At 51.5% G+C, this 18446-nt stretch overlaps 1 protein-coding gene across 1 annotated transcript in view; it reads left to right on the top strand.

The window, feature by feature from the left end:
- The window catches only part of Anks6 (ankyrin repeat and sterile alpha motif domain containing 6), a 43396-nt gene extending 26318 nt beyond the window's left edge, over positions 1-17078 (top strand). Inside the window, exons 12-16 of the mRNA XM_059255800.1 lie at positions 2035-2218; positions 3842-3909; positions 5829-5945; positions 12450-12546; positions 16436-17078. Coding sequence (XP_059111783.1) covers positions 2035-2218; positions 3842-3909; positions 5829-5945; positions 12450-12546; positions 16436-16485 — 516 coding nt within the window. The 3' untranslated portion in view covers positions 16486-17078. The remainder of the gene's footprint in view (positions 1-2034; positions 2219-3841; positions 3910-5828; positions 5946-12449; positions 12547-16435) is intronic.
- The last annotated feature ends 1368 nt before the right edge of the window (positions 17079-18446 follow it).

Below are 18446 nucleotides of genomic sequence, written 5' to 3'. Positions count from 1 at the left end.
GCCTCCTCCGCCATCAAGCTAAGGTTCACGCTTGGAGCATCTGTGACTGGGCACAGCTGAGTCTGGACGTCTTGGGTTTTTGTTTTACTGTAATTTTTCAGTCATTTTAAGAAGGCTTTCTAGGAATCTTGCTATCACTGAGCGTAGCTCGGCTCCACCGTGGTTCCCCTCCCCATCTGTAAGTGTGTCAAGGTCTGTTTTATGCCCCCGAGTGTGATCTATCTTGGTGAAACTCCCATAGCTACTTAAGAAAAAACGTGTATTCTCTTGCTGTCTCTGGGGAGGGGGGCTCTGACTGTCACTCTGGAGTCAAGGTTGGCTGGTAGTGTGGTCCATGTTCTACATCCTGATTCTCCAACTCCATCTGTTCCCAGAGGAGTGGGAACATCTGTAATTATGAGAAGGGGGTAAGTTATCTCTTTTTTCAGGTCTATCATTTTCTGCCTCAAAGTTCTACAAACATTTGGATCTGTCTTGTTTTTTGTTTGTTTTTTGAGGCAGGAACTCACTATGTAGACCAGTCTGGCCTCAAACTCACAGAGATCCTCCTGCCTCAGCCTTAAAGATGTGCACCACCATGCTGGATGATTCTTGTGTCTTAATGACCCCTGTATTATGATGCAATGTTTCTCTGTTCCCTAAGGTTGGGACAAGGTGAGTTTTCATGACATTGCAAGAAAGAATGTGGCATCAGCAGTCCTCATATATTCTGAAATCTCCACACAGCCAAACCCAGTGGTGGACAAAAGGAAGCCCCTTCCAATTAATTGGGGTTGTTATGTAAGTTGGGTTCAGCATCAGAAAATCAGTGACTGTGACACACTGTCTAACAGATGGAAGAAGAAATGCAGAAAAGCGTTTAACAACACTCAGAATTGAGGGGCTGCAGAGATGGCTCCGAGGTTAAGAGCACTGGCTGCTCTTCCAGGGGACCTGGGTTTGATTCTCAGCACCACATGGTGACTTACAGCCAGCTGTAACTCCAGTCCCAGGAGATCCATGCCGTCCTCTGGCTTTCTAGGACACCTAGTGTGTATGGAGTGTAGAGAAGCTAAAACACAAAGCAGCTATCAGAGGGATTTCCTCAGTCACTGGTTAAATAAGTAGAGTGACATCACAGTTGCCGGTGAAGACCAAGCGCTCCCCTGATGGGAGCTAGGATGACCAGGGTGCTTACCGCTTACAACCTGTGCTCCCAGCGACGAAAAGGCGACAGTGTGGAAGGAAGAAACCACACCCCTGCTGCCCTTAGGCAGTGCATCTGGCCATATAGAAAACTGTAAGGAATCTGTACAGATCAGGGCTAATAAAATGGTTTAGCAAGCCCAGAGTAGGAGGCCATGGGCTGGGCTGCAGCTCAGAGAACACAAGGCCAATATATGAGGTCAGTTGTGTTTCTTTATACTTATAGTAAACAATTAGAATTTTTTTAAAAATTCGATTTATTTTGTGTATATGAGCTTTTTGTGTGCATCTGTGTATCTGTACCATGTGTGTTTACAGGGCCCACAGGAATCAGAAGAGGATGTAGGACACCCTGGAACTGGAGTTACCAGTGGGTCTGAGCTGTCATGTTTGCACTGGGAACTGAACCTGGGTCCTCTGCAAGAGCAACAAGTGCTCTCAACCACCGAGCCATCTCTCCAGCCCCAACAATTAGAATTTTTAATTTGACATTTTATAAATATCATTTACATAAGATTATATGAAAATGAAATCTGTTTAAATTTAGTGAAGTGTGTAGAATCTGTAGGTTGAAAACTATGGAACGCTGGTTAATCTAAGGAGCTTACCTCCATGAGGAGACGGGAGGCTCCGTAGTGTTTAGGTACAAACCCCACCCTCCTGGCAGCAGCAGAGTGGCACCCAAGCCCAGGCTTCCCGACCTTGATGCCACTCGGCATCTCTGAGTCTGTGTTATAGACATTACAGTCCCCGCTGGATGTGCCGTGGAGTAGGCACCGCCGTGTTCCAGGATGCTCCTTCCCCAACCACCAGGTGATGGCTTCAATGTTTGTTTTATGCCCCGTGCAGAAACTGGACCCCAGCAAGCGGCCTCCATCTGGAACTTCTGCTACCTCTAAAAGCACGTCCCCTACCCTCACGCCCTCGCCCTCTCCCAAAGGCCATGCTGCGGAATCCTCGGTGTCTTCCTCGTCATCCCATCGGCAGTCTAAGAGCAGTGGAGGCTCCAGCAGTGGCACCATCACAGACGAGGGTGAGTCCCCAGAGGGCCCAGTCCACACCTGTTCCTCCACCATGGTGGCCTGGCAGCACAGAACCGGGTACTACCAGCCAAGGTCTCACATCTCTTCCCTGCCCTGGTTGTAAGCGCTCTCAAGTGGGATTTGAGTATAGGCTGTTTTGCTGATAGGCACAGACACCTGTAGAAGGCCTTTCCAAACCCAGTCGCTCCATCTCCCTGTGTACTGCACAAGTCAGCATCCTACAGCTGCTAGTGAGGTGTGTGTGTGTGTGTGTGTGTGTGTGTGTGGCGGGAGGGGGCCTCTATTCAAACCAGCTTAAGAAAAACCCATTAATTGGTTCGTATGATGGAGATGTCTGGAGCAGGCTTCAGGTGAGTGTGGACCCAGGGACCTTGGGAATGCTTTCTCCAGATCTCGGCAGACCTCAGTGCTAACAAGCAGCTTCACACTTCTTTCATCCTTGTGCTGACTTTGCCAGCCAGCTGAAGGAGCACTACTCTCTCAGTGGGTCCAAGTGAAACCCCAGGGGTCCAGGTCACAGAGATTGCCCCACCCATGAACTGGCAGCATGCAGTAGCCACACTGATAGTCACTGCTGAGTAAGTGAAGAAGGAACCCATTCTCCGCTGTCTTCTTTGAACTTACTCACTACCTCAGGACTTTGCACCTGCTGCTCATGTTCCCTAGATGCTGCCTAGTGCTCTGCCCTCAGATATGTGCATCGTTCATTCTTCACTTAATGTCAAATGTCTCGGGACAGGGAACACCGTGCCCTGGCCACCCCCTGTCAAGCAGCATTTTCTTGTCATCCATCCACTCTGCCTCTCCTTCCTTTCTGCCTTGACTTCAGCCTGCGTGTCCTCTGGGTGGTGTCCGGTCTGATCAGCCCCTCTTGAGCATGTCCTTGTATTCTTCTAGTCCCAGACACTGCTCTGGGTCCCCTCCTTGTCCTACCTGGTCTGATGCTCACCTTCATCCCCCGATCTAAGTCCTGGCTCTGCTTCCCCTGCATTGGGGAGGCCGTGGGCCCCATGCATGTGAACCCCCTGCCTCTGCTCATCCACAGTGCCTGCCTGCTCTGGTGCCATTCTCAGACCAGCTGAGGACTTCTCGCCTTAGCTGTGGCATTGAGTGTGTGCTCTTGCAAGGCAGGTTTCATTTCCAGTAGCTGGAACTCCCCAGATCTGCCTGTAGCCCCAGGACCATTGGCCCAGGCCACCCTAATCTCCACAGGCTGATCTTGGCTTCCTAGAGAGCTGAGGGCCTGCCCTGAGGGAGAGTATAACTGAGCACACCTCACCTCAGTCACCAGGGGTACAGCCAAGGGATCTATCTGTCTGTGCTATGGCTTCTTGGGGGATCTTACTGATGTCCTAGAGAAGTATGAGACCCACTCCTGCTGTGTGTCACCAAACTCCAAAATATATGTCTGTGCGTGCGCGTGTGTATGTATGTATTGTGTGTGCATGTGTGTATGTGTGTGTATAGTGTGTGTGTATGTGTATGTGTGTGTATTGTGTATGTGTATGTATTGTGTGTGTATTGTTTGTATTGTGTGTGTGTGTGTGTGTGTGTGTGTGTGTGTGTGTGTGTGTGTGTGTGTATGATTTAATCTCCATCTCTTTCTCATGAAGATGAGCTGACTGGAATCCTTAAGAAGTTATCGCTTGAGAAATACCAGCCCATCTTCGAGGAGCAAGAGGTAAGGGTGTTGTTTCTGGGTGTCAGCTAAGACTCACCATTAAAACGCAGGTTTTGCACATACAGTTCCCTTCAGTCCAGTGGTGCCCATCACGTCTGAGTCCTTCCCGGTGGCACAGAGCCTGAGTTCTGCTTTGTGATGGAAGTCTGTAACTGTGAGCACTTCTCTGTGTTGAAAGCAGTTTTGTTGTACGGACTTCACACAAGCCACATGTGAATCCAAGTTTGGGAAGCGTCTAGAAACAGTGTCGGGGTCACCTACAAGCACTCAAAAGCCACATTTCAACTAGGCATGGTGGCTCATGCCTACCATCCCAGCACTCAGATTGCTGAGGCAGGAGGATTGCTACAAGTCCCAGGTCATGGTGAACTACAGAGTGAGACTATATGGAGGCTATGAGAGAGAGGGAGAGAGAGAGAAGGGCAGGGAGGGCTAGAGAGAAAAGCTGAGGCTGAATTCAGAGGGACTGCCATTGGGTACAGGCTTTCCTCACAGGGCATGAAAGTGTCCTAATACTGGGCTGGGGTGTAGCTGAGGTGTGGACTGTTTATCTAGCGTGCCTGAAGTCCTAGCTTCAATTCCCAGCACCGCACCTACCCGGCCTGGTTGTGCACACAGCCCCAGCATCCAGGAAGTGGAGGCAGGCAGGAAGTTCAGGGTCAGCCTGGGGTACTTAAGACCCTTTCCCCAGAAGGAACGGCCTGACACAGAGCGCACTAATCCAGATACACACTGTAAACACAGCTGTATTTGGTGAATTGTAGAGCGGGTGGGTTATACTTCAATAGAAATTTTAAATCTGCTGTGCCAGCCCAATAAATCTCCCTGCAGGCCACCAGCCCTGTGCTGTGATCACTGGTTTAGGAGTCTGCTGACAGCCTGGCACATGACAGCTGCCTTGAGTACTGTCACTCCTGATCCCCACCAAGCTTGAGACGCAGCGAAAGCTCTAGAGACAGACGTGTGTCCCGCCTTCTTCCTCAATTTTTCTCCTGTCATGTCCTGTCTCTCTCCTTGGCCTTTGAAACTTCCACAGAGGTTTCCTCGTTTCCAAGAACTGTTTTCCTACTCCTGGCTGCTGCCTGCTCTTCTTTGACGTGTCCATAGACTGTGTCTCAGAGTGTACCTCGCTTCTGTTTCATGAGGTGTGTGACCCTCATCCCCAAAGCCGTGTGGCTCCTGGAGCATCACGCCCACACTCTGTGCAGGATCTGGCGCATAGGACTGGATTTGTTGGGTTTGGGAGCCTGTCCCTGACCCGCTGTGTTTCAGGCTGCCGCTGTCCCACATGCAGGGTGGTGGGATGTCTTTACCTGGGCCACTTTAACCATCTCTCAGCCCCAACTTCCCGGGGCAGAGGCCCATCAGCCTTTCTCCTAGAGCAGGGCCATTTCTTCCCAACACCCGGGCAGGCCGGCAGGGCTGGCAGCATGTCACCTGCCAGACAAGGGGTACTGTCGCACATGCGTCTGTGGTGTCTCCGCTTCAGTTCCCCATGGTCCTTCTCTCCCTCCTGCTCCTGCTGAGCTGTCCTCTCTGTCTTTCCCCAGTGTGCACCTCTCTTGTCCTGTGTGTTGGGGGGATACGGTGAGTACTCCCATGTACCCTGTTTGCTGTGCAGGGTCCAGGATGGCTACATGCAGTCACATGGGGATTCCCTTCCCAGTGGCAGAACCTCGAGTCCTTCAGATCACTGTCCCCAAGATGTTCCTCTGTTCATTTTAAACCTTCCCACAATGCCTCTGTTGGAAAGCCAAGAGCTAGGGCTGTGAAGAGTTCGCTGTCTTTAAGTGTCAGGCCGGACTTGGAAGTAGTGAGTCATCACGGGTTCCTATAGAAAGGCTCAGAAGCCCCTCCTGTGGCACATGTGCCGTCGGGGAGAGTGTCCCACAGACAGTGGCGATCCCTTCTCTCTCCAGGTGGACATGGAGGCCTTCCTCACGCTCACTGACGGTGACCTGCAGGAGCTGGGTATTAAGACGGATGGTTCCCGGCAGCAGATTCTGGCCGCCATCTCCGAGCTGAATGCAGGCAAGGTACTGTGTTCTAGCTTCCCACCAGCCTTGTTCAAATGCTGAAGACCACCATGATCTTCATGATGGTCCCTCTGTGTGTCCTCTGGCAGGTGACAGAGGTGGCCTGCTTGCACACTCCTTATGACTGAGAGCCCACTACCTCCCCATGCAGCCCGTTCCCTTTGCAAATGCCTCTCCCCATGAGGTTGTGGATCCTCCAATTTACATGCGTACTTCCTAGGGTGGTTTCAGTGCTGAGGGATGGGTATTGCCGTCAACAACACTGTGGGCACTGTGGGATGAGAGCCCTGGGATCAGACTAGCTGTGGGTGGAGTCTCAGGACATGGCATTCCTTCTCTGGGCCTCCCTGCCCTGTCCTGCCCATAGTGTGAGGATTGGGGCTGTTGCAGAGCCCCTGGCACCCCAGGCTGTCAAACACCATTATCTGTACTGTGTCCCGCATTGATGCCTAGTGCTAAATCTCATCACTTTAGAAGTGAGCATCAGCAGTACCCCCACTCTGTGGCATAAACGTGCAAACCCTAGCCGCGGCTGCTGTCAGGCTCTCGCCTGCACCCCTGCCCCTTGCCCGTCAAGCGCTCACTCAGCAGCCACAGTGCTTGTTTCCCTGCTGTGTTTCTTGCCCCTTGCTTCACAGCTTCCCACTTGTGGGGCAGTAGCAGTGTGTCAGGGTAGTATGGACTCTGGCTGTTCCCAGGTGGTGCCGCACTATGTGAGGCGAGGCAGGAGCATGGCCAGGCTTCTGGTTCCTTCTCTGCCCTGGGGAGTGTGCTCTGCAACAGTGGGTGATGAACAGTGCCCACAGCGAAGAAATGTTCATGCCGCTCTTTATCATCTGCAAGTCACTCAGCAAACATGTCAGTCAGCCCTGATAGAGGCCGGAGTCTGCACAGCTGCCTGGCAAGGGAGTAGAGACTCCCAGACTGGACTGTGTCTGGCTTCCATGCTGGGCATCTGAGGCAGGACCTGAACCCAGGGCTTCTGGCCTCACCCTCTTCCTCTCTGCTGTATAGCTAGGCCTGGGCCAGTGGCTGTTTTTGTTTCTGTTTCATGGCCCTTCATGAGTGAGGGAGTACCACGCAGGTACTGCATGGCTGACATTTTCCTTGTCTTTCCTGTCGGTGTCCCTGAAAGTGTCTCACCCAGGCAATGGGTAGGCAACGGAGTCCAGCTCAGAGGTGGGCAGGGCTCCCGTTACACTCTTAAATGTGGAGACTGAGGAAGCAGAGGCAGGCTGGAGGCATGTCTCCCTGGTTAGGAAGGGTGTCAGCTAGGGAACAAAAGCCCTTGGCCAGTCCATAAAGGTAGCCAAGCCCTCATGAAGGCTTTGAAGCACCGACTTGTTCATGGAAAGAATCTGCGTTGTCCTGGGTACCATGTGAGTTCTGAAAGCTGAGTGTCGCTCTGAGACCATGCTGAGAAATGCCCCCCAGCCCCCACACACAGAGTGCTGGAGGAATTTGTGCAGGGCCACACAGCCAGTAAGAGGCAGAGACTGGCCTGAACTGGGACCTGGTGTGACCATGTCTCAGCAGGGTCAGTAAACCACAGGCACACATGGAAGAGGGCAGGCATGAGATGCCCTGTCCTTTATGTAGAGCGGAGCTGGGCAGGCAGGGCCTGGAGAGACCGTCCTGAGGCAGTGGAGATGGAGGGCAGACCTGGATAAGGGAGTCGAAGGCAGGGATAGATTAGGCCAAAGGGAGCACGTGTGTAGGGAAACACTCATGGGGGAAGCCAGAGGGCAGAGGCTGGATGGTGGGGTGACCAGGTGAGGGAGGGCAGGATCTTGAAAAAGGGCAGAGTGTTGGCAGACGGTGAGGTTGGGTGTAGGGCGTTTACCCACCAACCCCACAGCTCCCCAGAGTTTTCTTGAGTGTGAGCAGCAGGAAATATTAGATAGAAAGATTTATTGTGGAGAATCTTGTGGAGATGAACAGATAGAAAATAAAGGATAGCCTCGAGAGGGCCTGGAACCTATTCCAATGGGCCCCGACTGTCTCTGCCCCAGGGTATTTATAGAGATGCCAAGGGGTGGAGCAGAAGACCTCCTCCCCCAGCACAGCCAAGTGCAGACCATCTCAGACACCTGCACTCAGGCCCGTGGTCCTAATCATCCTCTATGCGGACCTGCTGGGTAAAGCCATGAGGAACTCGAAAACGGGCTCCCAAGCCTAGAGGCTTGGACATGTGGCCAAAGAAAGGACGGCAGGAAAGCCAGTGACAAGTTCAGAGAGAGAACCAGAGAAGGTTCTAAACATGGATGGTGAGGACAAATAGGGAGTTGACACCATAGGAAGTAGCATGGAGATAGCAGTGGCTAATGCCCTGTGACCTCCTCTACCCTGTGTAGCCATGGGCTCCTTGGCCTAGGGAGACAAATAGAAAGGTGTGCCAACCTCAGGAAAAGTGACTGTCCTCAACAGAGTAGATGGGATAGCCACCCACACCCCACAGGCGTTTCTCACAACTGCGGAACGGAGCTTTCTGTTTTCTCCCAAGTTGACTGCCTCCAGCTGTCCAGTTAGCACGGGCTGCGTTCTGTTCTGAGCAAGGCTCCTTCACAAGCGGAAGGGTTAGCTGGGTGATCCTCCTTGGAGCTTCTATAAGAGGAACGCCCTGTGTAACTGAGATGCTGGGCCAAGAGCACCTTGTGTCCTTCCCCCTGGAAGCCCATGTGCCAAGCCAGGTGATCCTCAGCAGCAGCCCACTTAAGTCACTGCCCGAGGAAGACCTTGTTGCCCCAGGGATAAATGGTACCAGGCACAGTCTTCTGGAAAGGGGCAGTGCCACCGTGTCCTAGAGGAAGGTACAGTGGGGAGAAATTTGTAAGAGAACATGGCCTTCAGCTGTACTCCCTGCTCTGGTGCCGCTCACCCAGGTTCTTAGCACGACATAGTGACTGGAGCATAATTCCTGGAGCCAGATGCAGCTCTCAGATCCCGACCTGCTGCACGGGACCTGGCTGCTCAGGGCAGGCCCTGCCTGGCCCTCTTTGGAGGCTCCAACTCCACACTGGGGCTGAGTGTGAACTTGTTTTGACGGTCAGGCTTTTCTTTTGACACTCAGCTCAGTCAAGAGGACAGCCACCACAGACTGGATCTCTGAAATGCCAGAGGGAGGTCTAAGCTTCTTGCCACCCAGGTCCACAGCATGCTGTGGGAGGTAGAGAATCAATTGAGTGGGCCTAAAAGGATACTTTAATTTTCAAAATTAATGTGTGTGTGTGTGTGTGTGTGTGTGTGTGTGTGTGTGTGTGTGTTTTACCTGTGTGAATGCCTGTGCACCACATGCATGCAGTACCCAAGGATGCCAGAAGAGGACATCAGATTCCTGAGACTGGAGTTAAAGGTTTTAAGCTGCCATGGGGATGCTGGGAATCCAACCAGGGTCCTCTGAAAAAAGAAAAAAAAAAAAAAAAACAGCCAGGGCTCTAACTACTGAGCCATCTCTCCAGCCCCTGGAGAAGCACTTTTTAAAAATACAGTGGAATGGGACCCTTAGTAGGCTTTGCATGGAGGAATGGGGATTTCTTTCTGCTGTGAGCCCTGATAGAAAACACACCTCTTACTCAAAGAAATGCTTACGCATTGTAACCTAGATGTTTTGTTTCTAAGTGAGGGCGAAGGATAGATGTTCAATTGATAGAATGTTACCTAGCATTCATGCAGTCCTGACTTTGATTCCCAGCACTGCATAAAACAGAGTATGGTGGTACGCACACCAGAGGACCAAAAGGTCAAAGCCATCCTCGCCTAGATAGCAAGTTCAAGGCCAGCCTGAGATACAGGAGACCAGGACACCGTGTCCAAAAAAACAAGTTGAAGGTCATCCTTACCTGCATGATAAGTTCAAGCTAGCCTCGAGCGAGGAATACATACATTAATGTGTATTATCAGCCTAATAACACCATTTAGTAGAGTGCCATAAGCCCTGTGTCTGTGGGCCAGGTCACCACAGTGAGCATGAACTTGAGTCTGCTGCTAGGTCCATGAATCCCCCAGTGGGTTCTGTGTTGCAGAAGGCTCAGCAGAAACCATGATCTCCGTCTCACCCTCCTGGGTTCTAAGTCTTTGTTTCTTTAGGGTCCCTCTTTTTGTGATGATTTTTTTTTTAAACTAAATTTGTACAGTTCAAAAATGATCGAGAGGATTTTGGTAAGAAATCATGCTCCAGCTACTCAGAGGCTAACACTATTCACTTTGGGGCAAACTACTCTGCACTGTTTTTTGCTAGGTGGCTTTTTTTTTTAAGCACGACTGAGATAAATTTGGATCTATAATTTTATATCCTGTTTTCTTTGTTTAGCATGAAATCTATGCAGTTACCCACGTTGCTAAGAACTCTCTTGGTTTTTTTTTTTTTTTTTTTTGGTTTTTGTTTTTTTAGATGGAGCCTTGCTATAAAATCCAGGTTGGCCTTGAACTTAGGGTTCTCCCACCTCAGCCTGCTGAGTGCTAGGGTGACAGGAATATGTTACTGTGCCCTATAGAGTTCTTACTGATATAAATTTACATAGATTTACTAAAATTGTTTTTAAAATCCCTGCTTGTTGGTATGTGGCTCCCTACATGTGGGTGTAACAGACAGGTCTGTATGGAGCCTTCCCAGTGTCCTTAGGATAGGTGTCTACAACTCAAAGAGCCAGACCCACAGTACATGCATGTCATCCCCAATTCTTTCCAGAAAGTACCATGGACACCCTACTAGCTGTGGGTGTGAGTTCCAGTTCCCTGGAGGCCTTGTCAGTATTGAGCACTACTGGTTTGCTTTTTTAAAAGTTGCATGTGTATGTATGTGTGTGTGTGTAGTATGTATGTATGCGTATGTGTCTATTCATGTTACAGAGTGCATGTGGAGATCACAGATAACTTACAGGAATCAATTTCAACTTCTACCATGTGTGTCCTGTGGATTGAATTTGGACCCTGGGGCTTAGGGGAAAGTGTGTTAATGCACTGAACCATCTCAATGGCCCTTTGGTGTGGTTTCTAGTCCTTATGTGTTTGTAGGCCCAAACATACCCTTGGTTTTGATTTACATGTCTTGAGCTGCTAGAGGGATCAGAGCTGTTGCCTACACACACTGGTCATTTGCACTTTTTTTCTGGGGATGTTCAGGCAGACCAGAAGGCAGTTGTCACTGCCGTCCTGGTGATGATGGTGTGAATATCTGGTGTCCTCTTGAGGTGAGGAAACAGAACTCTGGGGCCTGGGTGTCCCTGACCTATTTCTCAGGGAATTAAGGCTGAAATGATGTTTCAAATCAGACCACACGTCCCCTGCCACTTGGCAGGTTGCGTTATCCCATTTTACAGATACTGCTCAGGGGACCCAGGCCAGATCCGGATGCCACCGCTTGTCACTGGTGGAGTAGGGCTTCTGGTTCCGTTGCTCACACGGGGCGCTTGGTCCTTACTCTGCAGCCTTCAGCCGTGTGCCCATACACCCCTGCTAATACTAACAGCTGTTTAAGGTCGTCTGCAAGGTTGCCGTAAAGGGCAGTTCCCACTATTCCGTCAGCACGGGAGGTCCCCACGCTGGGATCTGGAGATGGACTCTTCTAGCTGGTGGAAGTTCGTGAAAGTTCAAAAAGAACCTTTGAATCTGACCTCACTCTGTGGGCACTTTCACAGAGAACAATCTGCCAGAGATAATCCTCTTCCCCGTTTTTTTTAGACAGGGACTCACTGGCTCTTCTGGAACTTGCTATGAAGACCAGGCTGCCCTTGAACTCACAGAGATCTTCCTGCCTCTGCCTCTCAAGTGCTAGGATCAAAAGTGTGTGCTACCATGCCCAGCTGAGAATACACTTGTAGCTTGCTTTAAGTTTTGGCCACGTCTATCCATAGTTTAGAACATACAGTCTAACGGACAGTGCTGTCCCTGCTTAGGACCTCTCTGCTGCCATGCAGAGTCCCTTGATGGGACCTACCTGCCGAGCTACTGTCCTTGCCCCACTGACAGATGAGGAAAGGGGGGCCCAGTGAGGTGGAGAGGCAAATGGGACACCTGGGATTTGAACCCAGGCTGTTGGATTTTAGTCCATGTTTAACCTGTGTGTGTGTCTATTGCTGCTTCTCACCTGGGCATTGTGGGGGGAGATGCTCTCCTAGGGCTGAGGAAACAGCCACCTCTGCCTTTTCCCACATCAAAATTGGGGGATAGGGGCTTTGTTGTGGGGGATCCCATTGCATTCTTGAAGTTGGGCAAGTGAGGAGCCCTCCCCACGAACCAGGTGGAGTCTCCATTCATACCTCAGCTAGAGACAAGACCCCTGCACCCTGGGGTCTGTCTCCCTTCAGCAGCTGTCATTGTGGGCTGGCACTGGGAGCTTCTGACTCAGTCTGGTTTTCCTGAACTTGGTACTCTGGCAGTTAGGGGGTTGTTTCCCTCCAGAACACTGGGGTTTTTCAGGTGTGCACTGAGCCTCAACCACAGTCAGCTGAGTGATCAACCACAGATCTAAGAGGACTTCTGTGTGTGTTTCTGTTCTGTCCACAGGGGCGTGAGAGGCAGATTCTACAGGAAACCATTCACAACTTCCACTCTTCCTTTGAGAGCAGCGCCAGCAACACCAGGGCCCCTGGCAACAGTCCCTGTACGTGAGTCTCTTTGCTGTGACCGTCAGTGTGAGCACCCTGAACATCAATAATCAATACCCTTTCACACTGCCAGAGCTCAAGCTGCTGCCCCAAGCTGCCACGTTATGTGACACCCATTCACTGTCCCCTCCACCAGAACAGCCCTGGTGATACTTGTACTGTATAGGACTCCAGTGTGCAGAGACGTTTGGGTGTTCCTGGTTGGTAGCGGGGTTCACACAGTGACTCAGGGATCCCACTATTTACCCCTGGTGACTTACCATCCCCAAGAGTTTTAAAGTCTTTAAAAAATGAACATGACAGACCCAACTTCTTTCTAAATGCCTTTGCTCATGCTTCATTGGCCCCCAGTGATCACATGGCTCTACCTGGATGCAAAGCAGGCTGGGAAATGTAGTTCCTGTAGTGGCTTAAGCAATACTAATCACAGGGGAGTGAGCATTTTGGTGGAAGGTAAACCTTGCCTGCTGCATCTTGCTGTAAAACCTTCACCTGTAGCTAACAATGAGGCTTAGTTGGTAGAGTGCTTATCTAGCATGCATGAAGACCCAGGTTTGATCCCCAGCACCACATAAATGATGTGGTGATACATGCCTGCAATCTTAGCACTCATGGCAATAAAGGCAGGAGGATCAGAAGTTCAAAGTATCCATTGGCTATGTAGTGATTTTGTGGCCAGCCTCGGATCCATGAGACCATTTGTTATAGAACAACAACTCATAACTCATTCCTGGTGGTCCCAGTCATTCAGTCAAGGCCTTTCTTGGTGTCCCTGCATACACACATGGTTCTTCTGTGCTGTGCACATCACTACCGTAGCTCTCCACTGCAGCTACTGCATGCAAGCAGCAAGCATGGGGTATACAGCATGCTTCCCTCTGTTGCAAAGGCTGTCAATGCACTGTGTGGATCCCTCCACCTCTGTGGCCTTTGCTTTCTCTACCTACAGGCTAGAGAGCTGGGAAAACGAGGTTCTGGGTGCCACACCGCCCACCAGAGTCAGGTATATCTTTCTGCACTAGCACAGAGCCAGAGACTGAGGTACTGCATTGTGATAGGGCTTTGGGGCTTTAATCCTAGCACGTGGGAGACAGAAGCAGACAGATCTCTGTGAGTTCGAGGCCAGCGTAGTCTACAGAGAAAGTTCCCAAACATCCAGGGCTATACAGAGAAATCCTGTCTCAAAACACCAAAAAAATAAAATAAAGAAGAAAAATAAAGGGCTTTGGGGCCCAGAAGGCGATGAAGTAGAAACTTTGGGGTTTCTTCTCTGCCTTATTTATAGTGCTGTGCCCCTCAAAAGTTAGTTGGCCTGTGCATCTCTACAGCCAGGGAGGGCCTGGCTTTTCAAACCCACTCTATTTTTCACTGGGTGCTGAGCGTGAGAGAAGAACTGGAGCTTGTCTGGAGAACCTTGATGGGCAGGGAAACCCGTGAGCAGGCAATCCCAGCCTCAGGAACAGCAACAAAGAGTAGGCTCTGTGCTGTGGACTTGGGGTCAGGGGTCGGGGCCAGCTGCACAGCTGGCCGGGGATATGGTAAGAGAGCTGCACCTTGGAACCTGTGTACATCAAGTACTTGGTCCTCGGGAGGCACCCAGCAGACAGCGGTTTTCTTGGAATTCAGATCTTTACTATGAGCTGTGCTGGGCCATCTCTTATCTGTCCTTCCATACTGGCTGTTAGAGGCCGTGGCCACCACACTGGCCGGAGCCCCATGTTTTCTCCTGACGGATCCAGTGGGTCTCTTGTTCCTCCCATCCCCTGCTCACTGAAACTGTCTATAGGAAGGTTCCTGTATGCTGTCCTGTAAGGCAGCGGTTCTCAGCCTTCCTAATGCTGTGACCCTTTAATACAGATCCTCATGTGGTGGTGACCCCCAACCATGCAGTTATTTCTGTTGTTACTTTACAACTGTAATTTTGATACTGTTATGAATCGTAATGTAAATATTTTTAGAGGTAGAGGTTTGCCAAAGGGGTTGCGACCCATAGGTTGAGAACCACTGCTTTAAAGGGCCATGCTCGCTAAGTACCTGTTATGTGCCCTAGTTTCTTGGCACGGTCGTTCATCCTCCACACTGATTAGCCTCACACTGTACACGAGGAAGTAGACCCAGGAGGCAGAAAGCAGCCCTCCAGTTAGTCGGTCCTGAAGTAGCGGTGCTGAGTGTGAGTCGGAGCGGGTGGTCTCCACGTCCAGGCCTTCCCCATCCTGTCCACCTCTGGCGTCGTGGTGGTGCTGGCTGTTGCGGGTAACCAGTGTCCTGGAGGTTACCCTTGGCTGAGGTTCAAACCCCAGCAGTAGAGCCTGAGGCTCCGTGTGCTGCCTGCTGTGCCCCAGCTCGCGTATCCACGTGATTGGCACTGCCCTCAGTGGGTCACCCGTGTGACAGGTGCTGTGCCAGAGCTGGCTTCCACAGACAGGCCTCCGGGACCTCATCTGGGCCGGACAACAGGGTTGGTGTGAGACAGGCTCTGGGCGACACCGTTCTTACCTTTACTGCACTGAGCCCTTTACTGGTTCTGAGCCCTTTCCTCCCACACAGTCTGCTGATTGGCCAGTCCTGGCATCCTTTCTGGGCCATCCCCATCTCTTTTAGGGACCCTTCCTCTGTTCACGGCTGTTCCCTGCCCTCCACAAAAAAGTGTATCCCTTGCTCCATGGTTTCCAGTAGTTCCCAGAATGCATTTCTTGGAACACTACTGCCATGAGATGTTAGGTTTTGACAGGAGGGTTTGGAAGTTGGGACAGGTTCTGTATCAGGAAGGTTTGGCAAACACTAGTCAAAGCCAAGATGCGAGATTGTCTTTGCCGTGAAACACCCCAGTCCCTTCGTTGTGCTGGGTCACTTCATGGGGCCACAGAGCTGGTGCCATTGCTCATGGTGGCTTTTATAAGGCGTTCTTGTGAGACCAGGGTCCCTTGGACAGCACTGAGAAAGCCCTGCTTCATCTGGAACAGTGACAGCCGCAAACTCCAGGGGACACTCAGTCTGAGCCAGACCAGAGTCCTCAGACTCTGTTCTTAATTGCCCTGCAGAAGTGGCCTGCTTGTTAGTAGGACGTCAGGGTGAGGGAGTTCCCTGACTCAGCTGGCAGGAACCCTGCTCAGTGGGCTTTTTGTCCACTGCACAGTGGGAGGCATTGCCGCCCAGCATCCTGCTGGAATGTTCTGGTCACCTCTTTCCACCCCACACCATTCCAAGAAGGCTGGCAGAATTTGTAAGAACAAAGTTTCCTTTTTTAGCCTTTTATTCTTGGGACATTTATTGAGCATCTGCCCCATACCAGACCCTCTGGGCTCTGAGACCACAGAAAGACTCACTTTGGCCCATGACATGCCAGACAGTGGTGCCATGTCAGAATGTATGACACGTGTGTGGTGAGCCAAGGACTTAGTCATTAGTGAGGCCTCAGGCTCCACCTGGGTGGTCCCAGGCGACAGGAACTGGTCCTTAGGCAGATGTGGACATGGCACAGTTGTGGGTACGGGAGGGGGTAAGTGGCAGCAGGTACTCTTGACTGGATTATGTCCACGGCGTATGTATATCCATTATGTCATTCATCACCTGACTTCCCTCCTTTTTGAAGTGAGTGGAAGCTCTAGAAAGATACTGCATGTGGAGCGGACCAAGCTCTAGCTTAGCCGCTGTTCACTAAGTAATACACAACATGTCGCTTCATCTCCTGAGCCTCGGTTTTCCTCTTGGAGTTACCAGGGAACATCTGTCCCAAGGTGCCAAAGTCAAGTGGAGTCCAGAAAGCCCCTTTGCCCTGGAGCTGTATAGATGGTAGGAATCTCGAAGATGGTTGCATCTTTTAAATCTGTTTCTTCCCCCTTTTCCCTTTTTCTTCCGTCTGTCCTTCTACAACGACGACACAAGCCATGGCCGGATGGGCGAGGCCAGAAGAAGCAGTGTCAAGCAAGAGGTAGCTACAGCTTGATGGTTCTGCTGGCACCAAAGCCCTGAGGCATCGAGGTTGAGCAGTGAATCTCTGCCCTTCCGTTGCGTCTGCCCCTGGGTTATCTCCTCCCTGGGACTCACAGCAAGTGGACAGAAAGAAGGCTGGCTAGCCAAATCATCAGAGCTGATGCAGCGTGCAGGGGCCTGGGAAGCCCCTCTCTTTGCTAATGCTTTGGAGAGGCCTGAACATGTACAGGTCAAGATGGAGGCTCCATGGCTGCAGATAAGAACCCTAACCTCTACATCCAAGTAGGTGCTGCCTTCAAGGCCTGGGACCCTTCCAGAAAAGATGCTACGTACAGGTGAACCCCTGCAGAAGGCATGGTGAAGCGCCCCACTGTGGCTCTCCTTGTTCATTTTAAGCAATCACCAGCGGGTCCTGTTCAACATGTGAGGAAGCCTAATGCTGTCCCTAATGAAGCTGGTGCCAGATTCTGCAGGATGCCAGGGAGAGAGTGCCAAGACCCTTGGGAGTTTCCCACTTGCTTTCTGGTTCCTTCCAGAGGGCTGGCCAGGCTCCCCGTGCTGTTCGGGCACTGCTCTCCAGGAGCGGACTTGGACACACCTCTGGTTGCTGTTCGGGCACTGCTCTCCGGGAGCAGACTTGGACACACCTCTGGTTGCTGTTCGGGCACTGCTCTCCAGGAGCAGACTTGGACACACCTCTACACCTCTGGTTGTAGCACAGAGCACAATGGCCATGAGGTAAAGCTGCAGGGGGAAGCTGTGGAGGAGGAGCCGTCCAGGCGAGCACCAAGGAGAGCGCCAAGCCCCTTCGCCTGTCTTCAGCTACTCCGGCCCCACCAGAGTGCAGCCAGATCACCTCAGAGAGGGGTCCTGTTTCCCACGGGAGCTCCCCCCCCCCAAGACCAGTAGACACAGCCCCAGCCATCTTCATCAGGATACCCTGGTGGCCGGGCTAGGGTGTGACTTTGTCCCAAGCCACACTAGGGTGGCTGCACCCGATAGTCAGAGATCATGGTGCCACTGTTGTGTTCCAGCCCTGTGGTTGGTTTCTCTTTCCTTCACATCAGACTTACATTATTTCCACGTAGAGACTTGATTCTTGGAAAGACTTTTTGCTTGCCGAACTGCATATATTAAACATGGGGACTGTGTCTGCTCTCTTTGTGCTCTTCGGGGCAGCTGGAGCCTTCCATTCCTGTCAGTTTGGTGACTGAGACACCGATAGTAACCAGCTTCAGGCAGGTCAAACCCGGCTAATGAGGGACGCTGGTGTGAATGCAGGTCTCACCTTAGAGTCCGTCCTTCTGATGTCTGACTGCCCGTTGGCAATGAGTAACCCAGCCAGCAACCAACCAACCAAACGACACTTTGTCACTTCCTCCTCACGGTTTGTCTGCAGTGGGGAGGGGGTGCAAAGTGCTGTAAATAGCTTGGGAGGTTCGCCTTGTTTCTGTAAAGAGTTGTACCGCAGCCCTGGTCTTGGTGCCTCAGCCACCTGGAGCACAGGCAGAGGGGGGTGGGGGGGTGGGGACTGGGGACAGGGCAACTCCCTATGGGGAAGAACCCTCAGGGACCAGAGCTGCCAGGGAGGCAGTACCGCCCAGGCAGGCAGAGGTTCCCTGTGTGTCGAGGTAACTAGAGAGGAATTCAGATTAGTGGGGTATGGATTGGCAGGTGATTCCCAACATCGGTAGCAGGTAGAGGTGACAGGAATAGGTATCCATCAGCAAGTTACCCTGACACCAAGTCTCCAGTTGATGAGTTAGCCTTGACCCTGACAAGTCCGCCATGCTTTGGGAAGAGGGTACAGCAATGATAGCTTCAGTTTGACTTCTGAAATCCAAATCTCAAAAACACTCTCCTGGACCCTTTGTAGGTCTTATTCCCCCCCCATAACCATGAGAAACTAGGAAGCAGGAGAGCGCTTTCAATAAGTAAAACATAGAATGCCCACCCAGCCGGG

The sequence above is a fragment of the Peromyscus eremicus genome, chromosome 2 (genome assembly GCF_949786415.1).
Source record: "Peromyscus eremicus chromosome 2, PerEre_H2_v1, whole genome shotgun sequence".
In the NCBI taxonomy this organism is placed as follows: domain Eukaryota; kingdom Metazoa; phylum Chordata; class Mammalia; order Rodentia; family Cricetidae; genus Peromyscus; species Peromyscus eremicus.
This window is presented reverse-complemented; position numbering and strand designations above follow the sequence as displayed.